Here is an 18,384-nt window from a genome sequence, read left to right as displayed (position 1 = left end):
ACTCAACACGTTGACTATATATATTTATGCATTTTTATTCAAATGAATAACTTTAAAATCTCGTTATTTGCATATCTGAGAGAAATTTTGAAATTTTATTCATCTGAATAAAAATTTATTTTTTAAAATTAAGATTTAAAAAATTATTCAAATGAATAAACTTTCAAAATTTCTCTCAGATATGGAAATGATGATAAATAGATAGGAGCAAATTCTCTATCTTGTCCAACCCAATGCTGAATATTTCAAGATTATGGATATCAAGTTATTTAAGTTATCAGAGGAGTTCAGGGCAGAGGTGGGACTGATCACGGATCAGCTCTTAGCTCTTTCTTGTTCACAGTGGTGACAGATAAGCTGACAGATGAAGTTAGACTGGAATCCCCATGGACTATGATGTTTGCAGATGACATTGCGACCTGCAGTGAAAGCAGAAAGCAGGTGGAGGAACATTTAGAAAGGTGGCGGTATGCGTTGGAGAGGAGAGGAATGAATTTGCTGAAGTAAAACAGAATATCTGTGTATAAATGAGTGGAGAAGAGAAGGAACAGTGAGGCTACAGGGAGAAAAAATAGTAAAGGTGGAGGACCTTAAATGCTTGGGGTCCAGTCCAGAACAACAGTGAATTTTGTAAGGAGGTGAAGAAACTGGTCCAATCAGGCTGGAACAGGTGGAGGAAAGTGTCAGGTATCTTATGTGACAGAAGAATTTCTGCTAGAATGAAGGGCAACGTTTATAAGATAGTGGTGAGGACAGCCATGATGGACATATTAGAGACAGTGTCGCTGAAAAGAAGAGAGGAAGCCAAGCTGGAGATGGTGGAAATGAAAATGTTGAGGTTCTCTGTAGGAGTGACCGGGTGGGATAGGATCACAATTGAGTTCATCAGAGGAACAGCAAAGGTGTGATATTTTGGAGACAAAGTTAGAAAGAGCTGACTTCGATTGTTTGGACACATCCAGAGGAGAGATCAGGGGTACATTGGTAAAAGGGTGTTGAGGATGGAGCTACTCGGTAAGAGGGCAAGAGGAAGACCAAAGAGAAGGTGGCTGGATGTCCTGAGGGAAGACATGAGACCAGTTGGTGTTAGAGAGGAGGAAGCAGAAGATAGGCTGACATGGAAAAGGATGACACACTGAAAGAAATAGAAGAAAGATATGTCAAGTTATTTCAAATGTGAATGCAGAATGTGTGATGACCAGGAATATCAAGCAAATACGAAACATGACCAGTTTGCTTCCTATACTGTGAATGAAGAGACATTAAGAGTACATTTACTACTTCGACCATATTACCATAACAGCAAAAACGTCGTCATCCTCGTAGTGAACCAATGACCATCAGGTTCAGGAAGATCGTGGCGTGGTCATAGTGGGATTTGGTATTCGTCTGCAGGAATGCGCACGCGCTGAGCTCCAAAAACAAGATGCCTCTGCGCGTGCCTGCTAGCCCGTCCGCACGGCGGCGATTGGAATAATAGGTGATTTTATTTTACTTTTACAGATATTTTCTTTTGACACCATCAAAAATACTTGTAATACCTGGAACCGAATATAAATTTATGAAAAAAAAATATTTTTTTTGCTCCTTTTCAGCCTCAAGAAAACAGCAGTTCTACCGCGTGGGAGGAGCCAATGACGTATTTCCGCTAGGAGCAGGCCGTCAGAGGTAACACGGTGATCAATGCTGCCGTACTGACAGAATACTACAGAATAGTAGCGGAACTGTCAACTACCACGGGACACAGAAAGAGTACAAGTTCTGGGGGCTTCGACTGTCCGTAATTGAGGAAGAAGAAGAAAGAGTGGCAGCTGGACTGTCCGCAATGGAAGCCGAATTTCGGGAAATCGATGAAAACGGGAGTTGGAACGCCGTTTATCAGGTAGGACGCCTCGAAAAATCAAGGTGAAAAACGAGCACTTGGTGTAGCTGCTACATGATATCCGATGCTAATTGAGTTGTAACAGCGTAGCTACTTTTTGGGTAGGTAGAAGCCTTGTTCGCCTTTGCTTCGATCGGCCTGCTTCGACCGATCCGATGATTGATGCGTCTGCGCGGGGCGCAAGCGAAGAGAAACATCCCGTCACGAAGTTCATTTTTGACATTCTTTCTGTACAGTTTGTACATTTGTAATTCCCTAAGGTGGGAGCTGTTATTCATCTATGACATGGAGAAGATGACCAACCTTCAGAACTGCTAAAATAAATGCATGGAAAGACATTAAAAGACCAAATTTGTGGGGAAAACAACTATAACTACGTGTTATGGTGACGATAGCATATAGAGTTAGCATGATATGCTATGGAAAAACATACTTGTTACCATGGAAGAGTCGCTCCAAAATTCTAAATTTAAAAAAATGGTGTGTGATCATACAACATTATGACGGACAAATTGATAATTTATCTTCCTATTACGATAATTTCAGCGGAAGAAAACTTGTGAAGTATTCTTTTCATGCACCTTCACCTGTGGGACTTTTTTTTAGGTTTAGGTTTTAGTTTTTTTAGTTTATTTATATTTTTCTCATTTACGTGGAAATGATTCAACTTGAATTCTTTTTCGACTTTAAAACTCTGACAAGACAAATCGAATTGTGTCCTTTTCTATGAAGACAGTTTTACAGTTGTACAGGCAAATGTACGGACAAAATGTGGTATGTTCTGTTCACATCTCAAAATCATCAGAATTTTTTTTCGCGTACTTTCCTTGAAGATGTGCAAATTTACGTCAAAATTTTAAGGCATATTTGATTTTTAGGTCTTGTTCACCTGCATTGGAGATGATCATCTGTCCACATCAACCCCGAGTTCTTCCTGCATCACAAATTGTCTATTTTTAAGGCATTTTCACAGAAACAGCTCCTTGATTTTTACTGTCATCCTTATTGCTTCAGACGTATCTGCAATGCTGATGATGTAATATTCTTCTTCTGTCACAGGAGATTCGACAACAGTCGTGTGAACTTCCTTGTCACGTTGCCAAATTGCCTGAAAACAAGAGTCGGAATCGTTACAGAGATGTTAGCCCATGTGAGTACAGTAACTTTTTTTTGTACCATTGTGGACTGAGCCCATCTTTTAAGTCCTGATGACAGGTCAAACATCCACCAATAGTGAACCAGTATCCAGATGAATCTAAACAAACATGATAGGTCATTTGGGTTTGACGTCAGGCATGCAGTCAGTCATTCTAAATTACACAATGTCAGTATTATATAAATCAGAGAGCTGCATCATTGCACACTGACCAAAAGATGACACTTCATACACACACATTCCCAACACAAGTAGACTCTAACCGATGAGAAAAATGCAAAGTTGCAATTAAAGTAGTGGAGAACAGAAACATGATGTTGTGTTTTTGATCAGACGTGTCCCGCTTCTGTCAGAATGAAATTAAAAGTTGCCGCAGGTTCAGTCTCTTCAGATGAATTAAAGAGTATCTTTTCCATAATGTCACTCTAAACAGCAGCTGAACTATATGTGGTTTCCTCCTTTCACACTGGTTCACACACACACACACACACACACTCAGACACACACTCAGACACACACACTCAAACACGAGTTATGAAAATCATGCAGACTGGCTTGCAGATCGTTACTGTATATTTATGCTGTCGGGTGTTTCCTCCTTTGAAGGTATGTGAAAATGAGAAGCATGTTCTGAAATATTTTCTCACTGCGTATGTCAATGGGTTGTTATTCATCTCTTTTTTGAAGCCAAAAGGGAACACCTGCGTTGTGTTATATGTTTAGCATGATCTGGATCATATTCTGGATTTTTAACTACAGCAGTCACAGGTTTTTCCTCGGGATGATTTCTTTGATATGATGAAACTGAGTCGCCTTAATGGAGCTATTAGAGCAAACCAGTTTAATGATTCTGTCTTTCTCCCCTTCAGTTGACCATAGCAGAATATGTCTGCAGCTGGGATTGAACGACTACATTAACGCCAGCCTCATTGCGGTAGAAGAGGCGCAGAGGAAATACATTCTAACTCAGGTAAGCAGGACAAGATGAGCCTCTTTCACACTGTCAATGGGGTTACAGGTTACAGATGGCATATATATTCAACACCTCCAATACATTTTATTTCCATCCATCCATTTTCCTTTCAGTTTACACCACACTCTAGTTTTCTGCTTGATCTTGTTCGTCTTTGTCGTCGTCTTTGTCATCGACTTCTCGATCGTTTTTTTCTTCTTTAGTGTGTATTTCTATTTTGATAAATAAAGAAAGGCGATATAGATAGAATGAACGGTTGTTGTAAGAATAATCCAATCAGCGACATCAAATGCCTCTCTGGGATCTATTAAATAAATGCGCTGCGTGAGAATAAACTCCACAGCAGGATCCACCATCTATCCTTCTTTTTTCAGGGACCCCTTCCAAACACATGTGGCAACTTCTGGGAGATGGTGTGGGAGCAGAGGAGCCGTGGCGTCGTGATGCTGAACAGAGTCATTGAGAAAGGATCTGTAAGCAGCGGCTTGCATCCATAATCCGCCTCACTTCCGTCAGCAGGTTCTTGTTTGGTGGGTTGACCTCTCTGGTTTCTTATGTGCGTGATGCGACCTTTCAGATTAAATGTGCCCAGTACTGGCCTCACAGAGGGGAGAAAGACATTTTCTTTGAAGACACCAACTTCAAACTCACCCTGATCTCAGAAGACATCAAATCTTACTACACAGTCCGTCAGCTGGAGCTGGAAAATCTGTCTGTAAGTGTTTTATCGCTCCAACTTGTAAATGAACACGTGGTTGCAGATGAGCGCCCTGAAACCTTGTGGTTCTAAATCCTCTGATCTTTGCTCACAGACTCAAGAGACTCGGGAGATTCTACATTTTCACTACACCACCTGGCCCGACTTCGGGGTTCCAGAGTCTCCCGCCTCCTTCCTTAACTTCCTCTTCAAGGTGAGAGAGTCCGGGTGTCTGAATGCGGATCAGGGACCGGTGGTGGTGCACTGCAGCGCAGGCATCGGACGCTCCGGAACGTTTTGTCTGGTGGACACCTGCCTCTTACTGGTCTGTATGAGCTTCATGCTGCTATCAGTTTCAGCACCATGGAGGGAATCAACCTTTTCGTGCTGAACATTTCGGCTGTCTCCCGTAGATGTCCCTCCGTAAAGACCCGTCTTCAGTGCGGATGCGTGAGGTGCTGCTGGAGATGCGGCGCTATCGAATGGGTTTGATCCAGACGGCTGATCAGCTGCGCTTCTCCTACCTTGCCGTCATTGAGGGTGCCAACTACATCAAGGGAGACACATCGCTGCAGGCAAGTCCTTCCTCTCCGTCCTGCTCTTGGTGTTACAATCACCTTTTAACCAAACGTTTGTATTTTTGAATGTACTGAAACAAATTTTTTTCCCTGAAGGAGTCATGGAAAGAGCTCTCAAACGAGGAGGATGATCCTCCTGAGTTTACTCCTCCTCCTCCCATTCCTCCTCCCAGAGAACCGTACGTTAGTAAAGAAAAGCCGTCTTTTTTCCCGGAAAACGATGAGCTCATCCAACAGATGGAGATCCACAGTCTGAGGTAATCGTCTTAAAAAAAAGTTTGGGAAAGGATTTCTTTGGTTTGTTTTTGTTTTAGCTCGTCCATCAGAGTTTAAATGACTTTAAATTAAAAAGCAATAGGATCTGGCTGGTGTCCAGGTGGAGTATGAGGAGGATCAGTCTGTTTGGGTTCCGGAATTTCATCAAATGAACCTTAGCTTTAACTTCCTGTCCTGATGGGGGAGACCGTATCGAACGCTTGAACAGGAAAGGGTCCGTATCATTTATACTTGAACCAAACTGAGCTGAACCTCAACTCTTTTCTCCTTCAGATCTTCTCCTGACTCCGGGCTGAGACAAAGAAACATCGCCGCCTCCCAGCCTCCAGGTGATGCTGATCAGCCGGGAATTCAGGATCCGACTTTTAGCGTTCCGGCTGAGCGCCAGCAGCAGCAGGAGGAGACTGAGGAGCGGCCGAAAGAAAGCTGGTCCCCTCTACTGACCAAAATGTGCCTTTGCACGGCGCTGGCCCTCAGCGCTTACGTCTGCTATCGAGCCTGTTTCCACTGATTCCCAACCCTCCTCCTCCTTCTCCTCTTCCTCCTCCTCCAACTCCTCTTTTCCCACCTCTGTCTCCTCACTGATGTCGTAAAGTGGACTCCTCTGGCCAGTCAGCCCACTTCGACTCTGAGTTTACTCCGCCACTTAGCGGACCACTCGGACTTCAGCGGAGCCGATTTATGAATGCAGTGTAAGGAATCGGTCGGTCGGGAATCAGCGGCCGCCGGTCGTTTTCATCCACACAAATGTTCTTTCAACATGTTGTCACTGATGCTCAGGGCTTCAGGGTTTTTTCAGGTGTCACATCCCAAACACTGACGACAAGCGACACGAGAAGGAAAAGGGTTTGATTTGACCTCCCTGTTCAGTGATCTCTGGAGGAACGACCCTTTTTTTTTTGTTTTGTTCTTGTTTTTTTATTTTATTTTTTTTACACATTGCCTTTCTTATTATTCACCAGATGTGTCGTCTTCCACTTCAGGTGTCTGTCGGGATGCTTTACCACTTTATCTTTACACAAAAGGAAATCATTGACCAGCTGAAAACGTACAAGTAAGGGAGACACTTTAACAAATGAGTGTGTGAGTGTGTGTGTGTTTTTTGTTATTGGTTCATACTGAAGCTGAATTATCTAAAGGGAAGAGAAGCAACTGTGCCCAGTAGAGAAGAGGTGCATGCTGGGAGTGGGCATTAAACAATGTGTTCTCACTAGTGGCCTGTGTGGGCGCAGGAGGGCGGGGGCCTCGTAGTTGAGTATATGCAGTATATGTGTGTGTGTGTGTGTGTTTGTGTGTTGCGCAAGCGGTAGTTAATGGAGCTTTGATGCTTGGGTGGGAATATTTATGAAGCATTTACAGTTTGTCAGGTGCAAGACGAGAACCGGGGTCGCCCCAGCTCGTCCTTCACCAGCCCACCATTCTAAAAATTAGCATTTTTTAAAAGTTTGCTCAGTCACTGTTGGGATTAAAACGCACGGGGAGGCTCTCCCCGTTAAAAAGAATGTGGGTATGTGTAGTTAGTGGAGTTATACACATCGAGCCTGAAAGTAGCCAACACCTGGTTCCTCACCAGCAATACCAAAACTAATGAATAAATAAATATCACGTCACAGGAGGTGAGTTTGAACGGGGAGCCGGAGGGATTCTGAACAAACCAAAAATCAGACACCAGCGCTGGGATGAATTAGAATCATTGAAGCGATGATCGGTTGTGTGAGGTCACAACCCCGAGCTGGCAATGTTGAGATTTTCAGTTTTGTTTTGTGTTTTAGCATGCTGCATTTGTGAGTCGACAAGTTTTTCCTGAGAAGAGATTAGCAGAGCTGCTAGCTTTCACGTTACCTTTGTGACTCAGCTCTTGGGTCTGACAGTTGTACCTTTCTTTAAGAATGTATAATGTCCTCTCCAAGAACACTCTATTTTATATGTGTGTGTGTATATATAAATACACACACACACACACACACACACACACACACATACACACACACACATATTTTTAATGAGTTTTTTTTAATGCTTTACGAGGCTTTCAGTCTCAGCAGCTGTGCAGCTGTTGCACCTGGTTCTTCTGTTTTTCTATACTGAGCTCAAAATCATGTATTTTTTTATTTACATTTGTCATTTTTCTTTTTTTAATAAAAAAGTTTACTGCTGATTTGTTCTGATGACTTTATTCTCAGTCTTCTGGATGGTTACTGTGGAAATAAAGGTCACTGATCAGTTTTTGAGTTGTTATGTCAAAGGCCAAATATTTATGGAATTTATTTTAATTAAACCAATTTTCGTAATTTCTTATACAACACAATTTTGGCTCAAATGAGTTTTGTAGTTTTTTAAAAATATTTTTTAAATTTGCAATAATATAATGAATTGGTTTAAAATGTGAATTTCCCAGTTGGGATCATTAAAGTATATCTAATCTAATGAAACATCTTTGTAAACACAAATCAAATCTGTGAATAATTAAATTCTTTTAATAAAGACCTGTTTCATGTAACTGAAATGAGTGTGTCTATATAGGTCCTTGTGTTTTACATAAGGAGGACAATAGTGCTTAAAAATGTAAAATGAAATGATTATATAACATGAAGCTAAACATAGAGACCAGCACTACAGTTTTAGTAAGGTTATAATAGTGTTAGAACGCTTTTCTAATTACAGTGATGCTACTGAATCTGCAGCAGATAAAAACAAAAGCGCAGGAGAATATTTTTGATTTGTGTTTTAAGTTTGGGATCAAATGTTAAGATCAGCACAAAGTTTCAAACAGTTTATTGCGAATCATTTTGGATTGCCAGATTTGTGTAATCCTGAAGTCATAAATGTTGGTTAATCATTCTTGAGGCGTTTCCGTTTTGGATTTACTGATTTTAATCTGATTTTGTGGAAGTGTGTGATTGTTTAAAAAGATTCAAAATTTTCCATTTTGAGTATTGTTCATTCTGTGGTGGATGTAATACACAAGAGTCACCACACGGAGGCGCCGCGAGACTAAACCTGTTCTTAACGTGAGGGTTAACGACAGTTCTCGTCTCTTTCCCATTTTCTGCACGAATTAACTTTCTATTAATATTGAGGTGGAATCACGAGTGTGAACAAACACTGGTTCATCTTTTACCGGATATTATTAAACTACTCCGACTTTGAATTCCTCCCAAACTGGACTTCAAATTCTTTACAGATGCATAAATGTTTATTATGAGAGGGAAAAAAAAGAGTTGTCCACATTGTTCCACTAGACAAAGCCAAAGAATGAGTGATGAAATGTTGTAATAAAAGAAGCTGTGTGTGACTTGAGTAAATTCCACCCCAGCGGTGTGGTGCACATGATTTGCAACAGTCTTGGCTGGGACTTCCTGTTTGAGAAATAGGAGGCAGGCACTGGTACGTGCTGTACAGGAATGCAACTTAAACAGAGTGAGTAATAGTGCTCCCAACCACCATTCTCTGCTGACGTCAAAGCGAGCAGGCAAGATGGAACACGCTGCCCTCACCTACTAGGAAAACTACAATCAAGGTGTGACCGGAAGTCGTCTTAAAGCTACAGCTGCTTCTTTTGAAACTACCTCTGCTCAAGCGTTGTCATGATTGATCTGTGATCAACTTTAATGACTTTGATTGAATTAAAATGACATTTGTCAGATTTGTTGCATGTTATAATTTAGATCAAAAATCCAGTTGGATTTTTTTAAAAATGGTGTCAGAAGCACTGTCCTCAGTGACCTCCTTACTCAGCCTAATTATGCACATGCTGACACCACATAACCATCGACACACACACACACACACACACACACGCACACACATACAAAAAAAAGCTATCTGTCCTGCTTTGCTGACTCTTTCAGCATGTGTCCTCGAGTTTAGTTATTAACCTGGAACTTCCCAATAGCTGGCCAGCTGTGAGAGTAGGTGGGGCGAGCTTTGGCTGGAACCAGACCTCTTGTAGCAGGCAGATCATTTTTTTGCCTGGAGTGGAGCACGGATCAGGAAATTCCTGAAAGCAAGGAGAGTCAGGTCTTACCAAGTGTGACTCTGCAGGGTCTGAGTCACGTCACACCAGTACTGTGGAAAGGAGGGTTAATACCAGGAAGTGAGAACACAACTGTCAGGTGTGCCATGTCTGTCCTCGGACTTGTAATCTCAAATGTCAACAAGTTGTCCAGGAAGAAAAATCTAATAGATTTATTAAAACAATATTGCTTTAGTTCACATGACTTTATACCTTCAGAGGGAATGTTGTACTTTCTGCTCCATCTGACACAATTTAAAAAAAAAATTGTATTAATAAGTTTATGATGCACGAAACATTCATAAGGGAATAGTTTCCCATTTTCAGACACATGCACATTTGCTGTCCTGCCCAAAGGTATGCGAGAGAATCAACGTCCTTTTCATTTACATATGGTAAATATTAATTCATAGCCAGGAACAGGTTCGCATAGCTTAGCAGTATATCTTTGGAAAGAAAGGGAAATGGTTCAATTTGAGTCTGTCCAAAGGTGACATAATCCTCCTACTGATAACTTGATCTCTGATGACCGAGGCGTAACGACCGCACGTGTCGCTGGGTGACAAATAAAAAAAAGGCTAGCTTTTAACCTTTAAGGGTTAAAATAGAGGTTTCTTATAATTCTTCCCTTTGGCCTGTTTGTCCACACTTAAGCTCCTCTAAAGAGGTTTACCCTCTCAACGTGTGATGCAGTCAATTTACCTGAGGCTCAAAGAAGTTAAATATTTAATGTTAAAAAAGCAGACATCGCAGATACTAAAGAATTATACAAATTTGTTCAGGTGAACTTTGTTTCCTCTTGTTTCCTGTCCCATTAATCATTTGCACAGAGCTTCAGATTTATCTTGTGACCTTTTGGACGGGCTGACCTCAAGGCTGTGAACAACTGGACTACCTGTGTGCTTTAGGCAGGTCAAAGTAGCTTCATCTCAGACGGTGACCTTACTATCAGCAGTCTATGATAAAGAGAATACATCAGTCACATTGATTTCTGCAAAGCCATCACCTTCATTTTTTTTATAACTCAGTAGGACTTCTGCTGTATTCAGCATTTTTAAAAGTAATTTACATTTCAACTCTGACCAATTCCTTACTATTTTTAATTTGGAACATGAAAAGGCATCTCTAACTTAAAGTAAATTTATTGATTTTTGGAAGGATTGGCTCTGGAGGAGGAAGTGCATCTCAGGCAAAAACCTGTTGATCAGCGAACTCATGCTGTCATGTTTAGGGTCCGACTCTTCTTATCTGTATCTCCTATCTGTTTTACATTATCTGAAGTTTGTTTTTATGATCTTCTTTAATATTTGTGAAGAAAGCATCTTATATTTAAGATTATATTTCTTAACCGAGCAGAAGGAATTATTTCTGCCCTTATGGAACGACGCTGTGTTGTTTGTTTGTTTGTTGTTGTTGTAGTTAAACAACGGCGTCTTCGTCAGAGGCTGATGTCTTTGGTTACGTCTGTTGAGACGTTCACCCGTGAGCATTTCCTCTTCCTGTTCCTGTCCCAGGCTGCTGCTGTTGAGGATCAACCGTCATACACAGACACTGATGTGACAACGAGTCCCTCCCCTGCCACAGGCCGAGTGAACGCATGTAGGTCACAGCATCAGTACGGAGAGGTTGGAGGTGGTGTTTCCCCTGCTCCGCTTCCTTCCTCTTGCTAAAACGCAGCGATGACGTACAGTGGATATGTGGTCCTCATGTAAACAAAGCTGACTGACCCGCCTGCCAAACCAGAGATGTGACCGCCGTGATCTTTAGGTTTTATTGTTTTGATGTGGAAAAATACAGCAACCCCCCGTGCGTCTTTACGCGTGGCTGCGACGCAACGCGTGCGTTGGATGATTTTGCGTTTTTGCGACCAAAGCGTCTGTTTGGGGAAGGAGGTGAAAGGTGAGGTGGGGAAAACGTGAAGACGGTCGTGTTGTTAATCTCACGTGGGTGGATGAATGTTTTCATGGCTGCCACCATCAGCAACACACCCTTCTTCCTGTTGAGTAATCTCCACATCTCTGCTGCTCCACGCAGCTGGTGTCTGTGATTTTATCAGCTCAGACTTGAGGAACCATCGAATATCTGATTGGTCGATTTTGCGCCAGGTGATCAATATTAAAAAAAAAAAACAACAACATGTTTTTTTCTCAAATATTCCCCTTCAGGTTCTTTCATATCGGTACAAGATGAGAACCTTTCCACGGCTTAAACGTGAGGTGTTGGTTTTCTTGGCCTTCAGGATGGAAGTAAAAAGAGTGAAAGTTTGCTTAGAATTGCATTTTAAACCAAAGCCGCATAAATTATTTCCCATATTTACCTCATATGGGACATTTTACAGTAAGTGTCCTTCCTGTGACTTGTGTTTGCACAATGTTTTGTGCCGTTTCTTGATTTTCACCTCCAAGTAATTCACATATTTCATCCCCTGTGTGAAAAAAATAAAATGAAGAACGTTGGGGTAATCTAGGAAAGTTTCAGATAGGAGCTTTGAGGAATGAAGCAATGGCATTAACTTTTAATGGCGTCAAAACTCAGTGGGACAGCATCTCTTCTCAAGCATTGCAGTAGCGACCAGCATAAGACACCAAAAAGGTCGACGTACCGTCTTTTATCTAGCGGTTGAAAGTAATGTAGTATTAATCCCGTCAACCAAGGTCATGTGATCACTCAAGAACTGTCAATGGTAACCAGGCATTATGGTTAGTAGCACAACCCAGGAGCTCCCACTGGTGTTCCTCAGGGCTCTGTTTTCGGTCCTCTCCTTTTCATCATCTACGTCCTACTAAAGGATGACCTTGAATGCCCTGAAGGCCTCCTCCAATAAAATGTGTTATAACAGTTGAAGGGGATGTGACTGAAGAAAATGTAGCGTTTGGTTTTCTGAATATTTTTCTTTCTTACTTGCTTCACAGTAAAATTTTCTTAAATTCTAAATGGTGTAGAAAACAACAACTGGAAATTAAAGTTTTATTCAAGTATCTGCACACATTGACCGACTTTTCCAGGATGATTACAGTAAGAAAAGACCTGTAGATACCAAACAGATAAGACTTTAGGTCCCCAAATGAACTTGTTTCACACAGTTTTTGATCTAATAATTAAGGTGATCTTCTTTTGCAACGATGGCTCGATGTTACACAAGATATGGGCAGTGACACTTGCTGCGTAGTGACCGCAAGTTACTTCTGCACTTTAGTTTTGTGTTTTCACAGCAATCCATGGCAGAATAGCAGAAGTGAACAGAGATGTTGAAATCTTGGTCCACCTCAAGACAGATCATGTTCTGGTCCGTTTACCGTAGCTCAGGCGGTTGGCTTCCCGTTACAGTGGCCCGGATATCCGGCTAGCCTTTCACTTCGGGCTTAGAATTTGGTGATCTTAGAAACTTGTTTTAAAATACTGTATACATTTTTAAGCGTGGATAACAATTAACAAATAGTTGAAAACACAATTTATGAGTTCAGATATCTGTGGGGCTTTTTGTCTTATGGAATTTCTGCCCACCTCTTACAAATTTGAAGGAGTCATGCACCAGAAGGAAGGAAAAGCAAAGCTCCTCTCACATGAATCAAAATAAACTCCTGGCCTGCTGTCAGTTTCCAAATGAATAAACAGTTAAAAAGGTGACAGGTTGGGTTTTTTTTTTTAAAATGTCTGAACTCTCTTTTCAGGAATCAGAGGTGGGTCTTCAGTCAAGTTAAAGGATCACAAAAACAAAGTCTGAACTTAAAAAAAAAAAATTCCGAGTCCTTTACAAAAAAATTATGAATTTGTGACCCAATTTAATAAAGAGTTCTGGTTTCAGTAGGAACAAGATGATAAACTGAGTCAGAAGTGGTTTTTGCTGATAAGTTCACAAAAAATTATCAGTATTTACTAATTATTGTGTTATTAAATTTAGGTACTGACTTTCATTATGTCATTAGTGTAAGAAAAAAGTAATAGATTGAGATTTATTAAACCAACAACAACAATATGCTATTATGTCATGCAATATCATATCAGGGCTGTGATTAGCTTTTATTTTTCTCATCAAACATTTTGTCTTTAAAAAGCCAAAAAATAGCGACGTGTTCTGGAAGTAACTAAGCAGATGTCTTCACATGTTTGGTTCTGAAAATCTAAAAATATTCCCATTGCCACTAATATTCATTTCTGAGAAGCCAAAGATGGAAAATATTGAACCTTTTTCATTAAAAAACATTAACTAAAATGATTGGATGATAAAATATCTGTGTTGTCTATGCTCATATGAAAATCATACCTGTTTGTAAATCACCTCATCTGAGGAGATGGAATTAAAAACATCATGATTTAATGCATGTTCAGAGCTTATTCTCATTTCAGACACTAGTGGTAGTTTCAAGAGATGCTGCTATCCAGAAACCCAGAACCAAAGCCAACATAAATGATCAAGCTAATAAATAATCTAATTTATTTATGCTTAATTCAGGAAACCCAATCCAATGTGATTCAGAAATGTTTTTTGAGGAGCAACTAAAACTGCCCATGTGTGTCAGAGAAAAACACTGACATGACTCATAAGGTTTAAAAAAAATATTCAATTTCCCAACCGCTGGTACAGAGAGTACATTAGAGTGACAGGTGTGTGTGTGTGTGTGTGTGTGTGTGTGTGTGTGTGTGTGTGTGTGTGTGTGTGTGTGTGTGTGTGTGTGTGTGTGTGTGTGTGTGTGTGTGTGTGTTTGTATTACTTTATCAGTGGAGTTTTTAGGCCTCTGGTGGGCGGTGATGCAATGAGTTTACGGACAGACACTGCCCATTGACGGTAAAATGTGGAAGGGGGTTGGGCTCAAACTTTCAGGAATAGGGGTCATCCTGTGTGGGAATTTCCCCTGTCCTGTCAGTATCTGAGTCGGGACAGGGAAAGACTACAAGTGGCTCTGGTAGGAAAGGAGGGATCGCTGAAGAAAGAATGTCTAGAATGTTGTAATGAAACTATGCCAACACTGACGGCTAAATGGGGAGCAGAAGCAGCAGGATAGGAAACACAACAGTCGGATGTTGAATCATTTACGTATTATTATTTAACACCATGTTTCCCTGGCTGGACTAATTTTGTCTCAAGCTTTCCTTTAAATGTAGTAAGAATGATCAGCTGAACATGATCTGGACTCAATATAAACTATTATCCTGTACAAAGAGGATAAAACGTCTTAGTTAAATGTGGGTGTAGCATTCTTCAAGTGATGATGTGTTGGAAAGGGAGGATATTGCACAATAGTTAAAAGCTAAACCGTTCCATCACTGAGTGTGTTGAAATATCCACTATATTTAAAATGTCATCTCTCAAAATACGTCTTTACCTCCAGCAAGGAGGTAATGTTGTTGCTGGCGCCCGTCTCCCTGTCTGTCTATCTGAGTTTTAGCAGGATTGCTCAAAGTTATGAGCGGATTTAGATGGATTTTGTGGAGATAGAGAGTAAGGCTTGAGGAACAATCCATCGGGTTTCTGGTGATGATCCACATCATCATCTTGATCCGGACTGCCTTTAAAGGATGCTTCAGGATTGACAGATTTCAAGGCTTTAACACTAAGAATCTGACACTGACCTGAGTAACATTCCAGATCTGGTAATAACAGATTATAAATCTCCAGACTGGTACCTGAAATCAGGCTGTAACTGAACCCCTTCCGAGTTCATCAGGTGTCAAATTTGATTTATCTTCAAAAGTTACTGATCTGGAAAAAAAAACGGTAACAAGAGGTTCTTCCTGGATAACCATCAAATTAATAAAGTTAATCCATAGGCCAGGCTTTAGCAGTTAAGGAGGCAAACTGTTCAAGGGCCGGCGCTTCAGGGTGAAATGACTTCAAGAAGAAGCCGAACTGCTCCCGGTAGAGATTTCTACTCTGACTTCTCAGTGCGCATACAGTCAATGAAAAGCTAATAAAGGTGTTTTTTCCTCTTCTTCCTGCTGTTTAAAGAGTTGGAAAACAGTCCCCACCCTGAAATGTCACAGATCACATTCAGATCCCACCGAGCCTTTCTTTATACACCGTCTGGAGTGTGCTTGCTCTTCACAGATATGTTTCATGTTGTGCACATAGTGAAATGTGGCCTGAGGCCTTGTAAATTCCACTGCAAACCGACCGTCAACCTACCAAATCACATTTGGCCTCAGCTCCCTTTGTCGCTCCTGTTTTTATTTTTGAGTGTTTTCCACTTTTCCTCCCCTGCATCGACTCCCCAGCTGGCCTCCTGCTGCAGGTTGGTGTGAGGGTTAGTTGCTGATTAATTTCTGTGCAACCTTGAACCCCTCACTGGGCCAGTGGACCCAGCAGACTATTGACAGAGTCGTGTGCTAAAGATAAAGCTGAGGTTTCTGGCTGCGTGCAGGGTGACCAAGTATTTTTTTTTCTTTTTCTTTTTTGCTGCTCTCAGCAGTATCATTTCAGTATAAATGGGCTGGAGTCACGATTTTGGGGACTTTTGTGTCAAATCAATGGGTAAACAAAAGAATTGGACTGCAGGCTGATAAATAATTGTGGGGAGAGTTGGTTTTTAATGCTTTGGCTTGGTCAGAAATGATCCAAGATGATTTAGATTTTATTCTGTCACCTCGCCTTTTTTATAGATGAATCAGTCCCATTTCAAATTTCTGATTCTGTCGCTATGCGGATGCACCACTATAGTAATTTCCTACTTTTTTTTTTGTAAAGGATAATGAGCAGATGCTGATCCAACCCATTCCTTTATCAGTGGTGATAAAACACGTTTATGGAACTCATTCTGTGTCAAAAAGGAAACGTCACATCCCAGGGATTGTTGGTGTTCCTTTGAATTTGCTGTAATGACTTGAGTTAAATTTTGACTGAAGAAGATGTTGTGGGCCTGGCCTACGTGTTAAAACACAATCTAACTGCTGTGTGTGTGTGTGTGTGTGTGTGTGTGTGTGTGTGTGTGTGTGTGTGTGTGTGTGTGTGTGTGTGTGTGTGTGTGTGTGTGTGTGTGTGTGTGTGTGTGTGTGTGTGTGTGTGTGTGTGTGTGTGTGTGAATATTTACACCAGTCATGTCTGTTTGTCTGTCTGAGCCTCCACCCGCTTCAAAAAGGGCAGAAAAGAAGAAATTACCACTCAGATTGTTAAACAAAGTATAAATCTGTTTAATTCAATAAAATATCAGGTACAATTAAAGCGTTTCCCCTCTTAATATTAAATAATTAGACTTATTTCATTCATTGCCAATACTATTACAAAGAGTTGCATCATTTCACTGCAGCACAACTCTTCCCTTGACAGCCATTGCTCCAGATACGCAAAAATGAAGAAATTCACACTCGCACATATGTAAAACCTGCACAGAACTACTGCATACACAAAATCACATCTGAGAATGAAGCTTGGGCGACATGTGAAGAACCGTGAATGATTGCGCAATCCATGCACCCACTTTCTTCAGTCCCGTTCAAAGTGTCCTTGTAAACTGGTGGTCGCTGTCACCTGTGAAGCGTACCGTTTAACACTCGATCTCCTCCGTCTATCAATGATTAGACAAGCGGGTCCGTGTGTGGAGTCTCTAAATGAGGTTTTTTTAAAAAAACAAAACATTTATTTAATTTTTTAACACTGTCCGGTGGCAGAGAGCAGATTACGCAGGGTGGCCAGCTCTCTGGACAGCTGCTCTACGCGCTTTTGTAAACGATCGTTCTCTGCAGCCAGTTCCAGCACTTTATGTTGAGTCTCCAAGTTGCGCATTTTTGCTTTGTCCCTGCTCTTCCTCACGGCGAGGTTGTTCCTCTCCCGTCTCACCCTGTACTCGTCACTGTCCTTATCCAGGCGCTTCTTCGCCTTCCCGCTGGACATTTTGCTCCCGTGCGGCGGTGACCCGTTTTTACCTGACGGGGCAGGTGTGCCGGGCGGGCTGGAACAAGTCGAGGACGCGGTGGAGATGTTTCCCAGACTGCCGCTGGTGGATTGGTAATGAAGATAGGACCTCATGTCAAAACCAGACGACCCGTTCTCCATCTTCGCGTCTTCCCTGCTATCTCCCCTCTCGGCGGCGGCGGCAGCAGCCCGGTAGCGGCTCCCGGTCAGATCGGGGCTGATGACGCTGTCAACGCGCGTCTCCTGCAGCTCCCCGTAGCCCCCCAGCGCGTAGGGCTCCCGGTGCTCCCTCAAGTTGTCGCACTGACTCGTCTCCAGCTCGTTCAGCAGAGAGTAGTTCTTGTAGTTCTGCAGAGCCGTGACTCTTTTCAGCTTGTTCTCCGCCAGGAAATCTGAGAACACGTCCCCCTGCTGGTGCTGCTGCTGCTGCGGACAGTGCAAAGCCTGGTCCAGGTAAACGCTGAAGTCGATCGCTCTCTCCCGCTCTTCGATGCCCAACTCCGTCATCGAGTCGGCGAGCCTCCAGTGTGAGCCCACGGGGCTGATGATGCTGTCTCTACTGTGGATAGCAAGGCTGCTCTCGTCGTAGAAGCCGGCCACTTCCATGGATCTTAACACCCGCCGGATTGCAGGGGCATGGAGTGCAGAAGATGAGACGCCCGGGGTGGTTGTTGGTTCGGTTTGCCTCAGTTTCGAAACGGCTCGGGTGTCGTAATTGCCGTGCGTAAAATTCCTCCCTGTCACTGCCTGCAATAACGAGAGCAGTGAAACCACTTATAACCGAGGGTGCGTAAGGATAAAGAGGAATTGACAGCTCTTCCTGCTAGGGGGGTTTTATTAAAGAACAGGGGGGGCGGGGTTTAGGTGAGCAGGTGTGCGTGACGCGCGCAACGGAGCCAACCGGACAACCTGTTCTACCTTTCAAAACCTGTCCTACGTTCGACTGATTGTGTCGGGTACA

At 42.1% G+C, this 18,384-nt stretch overlaps 2 protein-coding genes across 2 annotated transcripts; one reads left to right on the top strand and one right to left on the bottom strand.

The window, feature by feature from the left end:
• The first annotated feature begins 1,657 nt into the window (after positions 1 to 1,657).
• ptpn1 (protein tyrosine phosphatase non-receptor type 1) lies at positions 1,658 to 8,015 on the top strand. The gene is made up of 9 exons (XM_068337301.1): positions 1,658 to 1,882; positions 2,942 to 3,032; positions 3,908 to 4,008; positions 4,386 to 4,484; positions 4,589 to 4,726; positions 4,824 to 5,033; positions 5,122 to 5,283; positions 5,383 to 5,543; positions 5,836 to 8,015. Exons 1-9 carry the CDS (start codon positions 1,826 to 1,828, stop codon positions 6,071 to 6,073), a joined length of 1,257 nt encoding a protein of 418 aa, XP_068193402.1. The 5' UTR covers positions 1,658 to 1,825; the 3' UTR covers positions 6,074 to 8,015.
• Positions 8,016 to 16,678: 8,663 nt separating this feature from the next.
• On the bottom strand, positions 16,679 to 18,239 carry cebpb (CCAAT enhancer binding protein beta). The gene has a single exon (XM_068305037.1). The coding sequence runs from the start codon at positions 18,027 to 18,029 to the stop codon at positions 17,160 to 17,162; it is 870 nt and encodes a 289-aa protein (XP_068161138.1). The 5' UTR covers positions 18,030 to 18,239; the 3' UTR covers positions 16,679 to 17,159.
• Between the last annotated feature and the right edge of the window lie 145 nt (positions 18,240 to 18,384).

The sequence above is a fragment of the Antennarius striatus genome, chromosome 2 (assembly GCF_040054535.1).
Source record: "Antennarius striatus isolate MH-2024 chromosome 2, ASM4005453v1, whole genome shotgun sequence".
In the NCBI taxonomy this organism is placed as follows: Eukaryota; Metazoa; Chordata; class Actinopteri; order Lophiiformes; family Antennariidae; genus Antennarius; species Antennarius striatus.
This window is presented reverse-complemented; position numbering and strand designations above follow the sequence as displayed.

What these genes read in the sequence shown, in the direction of transcription:
- ptpn1 (XM_068337301.1), top strand. Translation starts at nt 1,826, where the DNA reads ATGGAAGCCGAATTTCGGGAAATCGATGAAAACGGGAGTTGGAACGCC. An exon ending in TTACAGAGATGTTAGCCCAT is followed by an intron (nt 3,033 to 3,907) that starts GTGAGTACAGTA and finishes TCTCCCCTTCAG; the next exon opens with TTGACCATAGCAGAATATGT. An exon ending in ATGGAGATCCACAGTCTGAG is followed by an intron (nt 5,544 to 5,835) that starts GTAATCGTCTTA and finishes TTTCTCCTTCAG; the next exon opens with ATCTTCTCCTGACTCCGGGC.
- cebpb (XM_068305037.1), bottom strand. Translation starts at nt 18,029, where the DNA reads ATGGAAGTGGCCGGCTTCTACGACGAGAGCAGCCTTGCTATCCACAGT.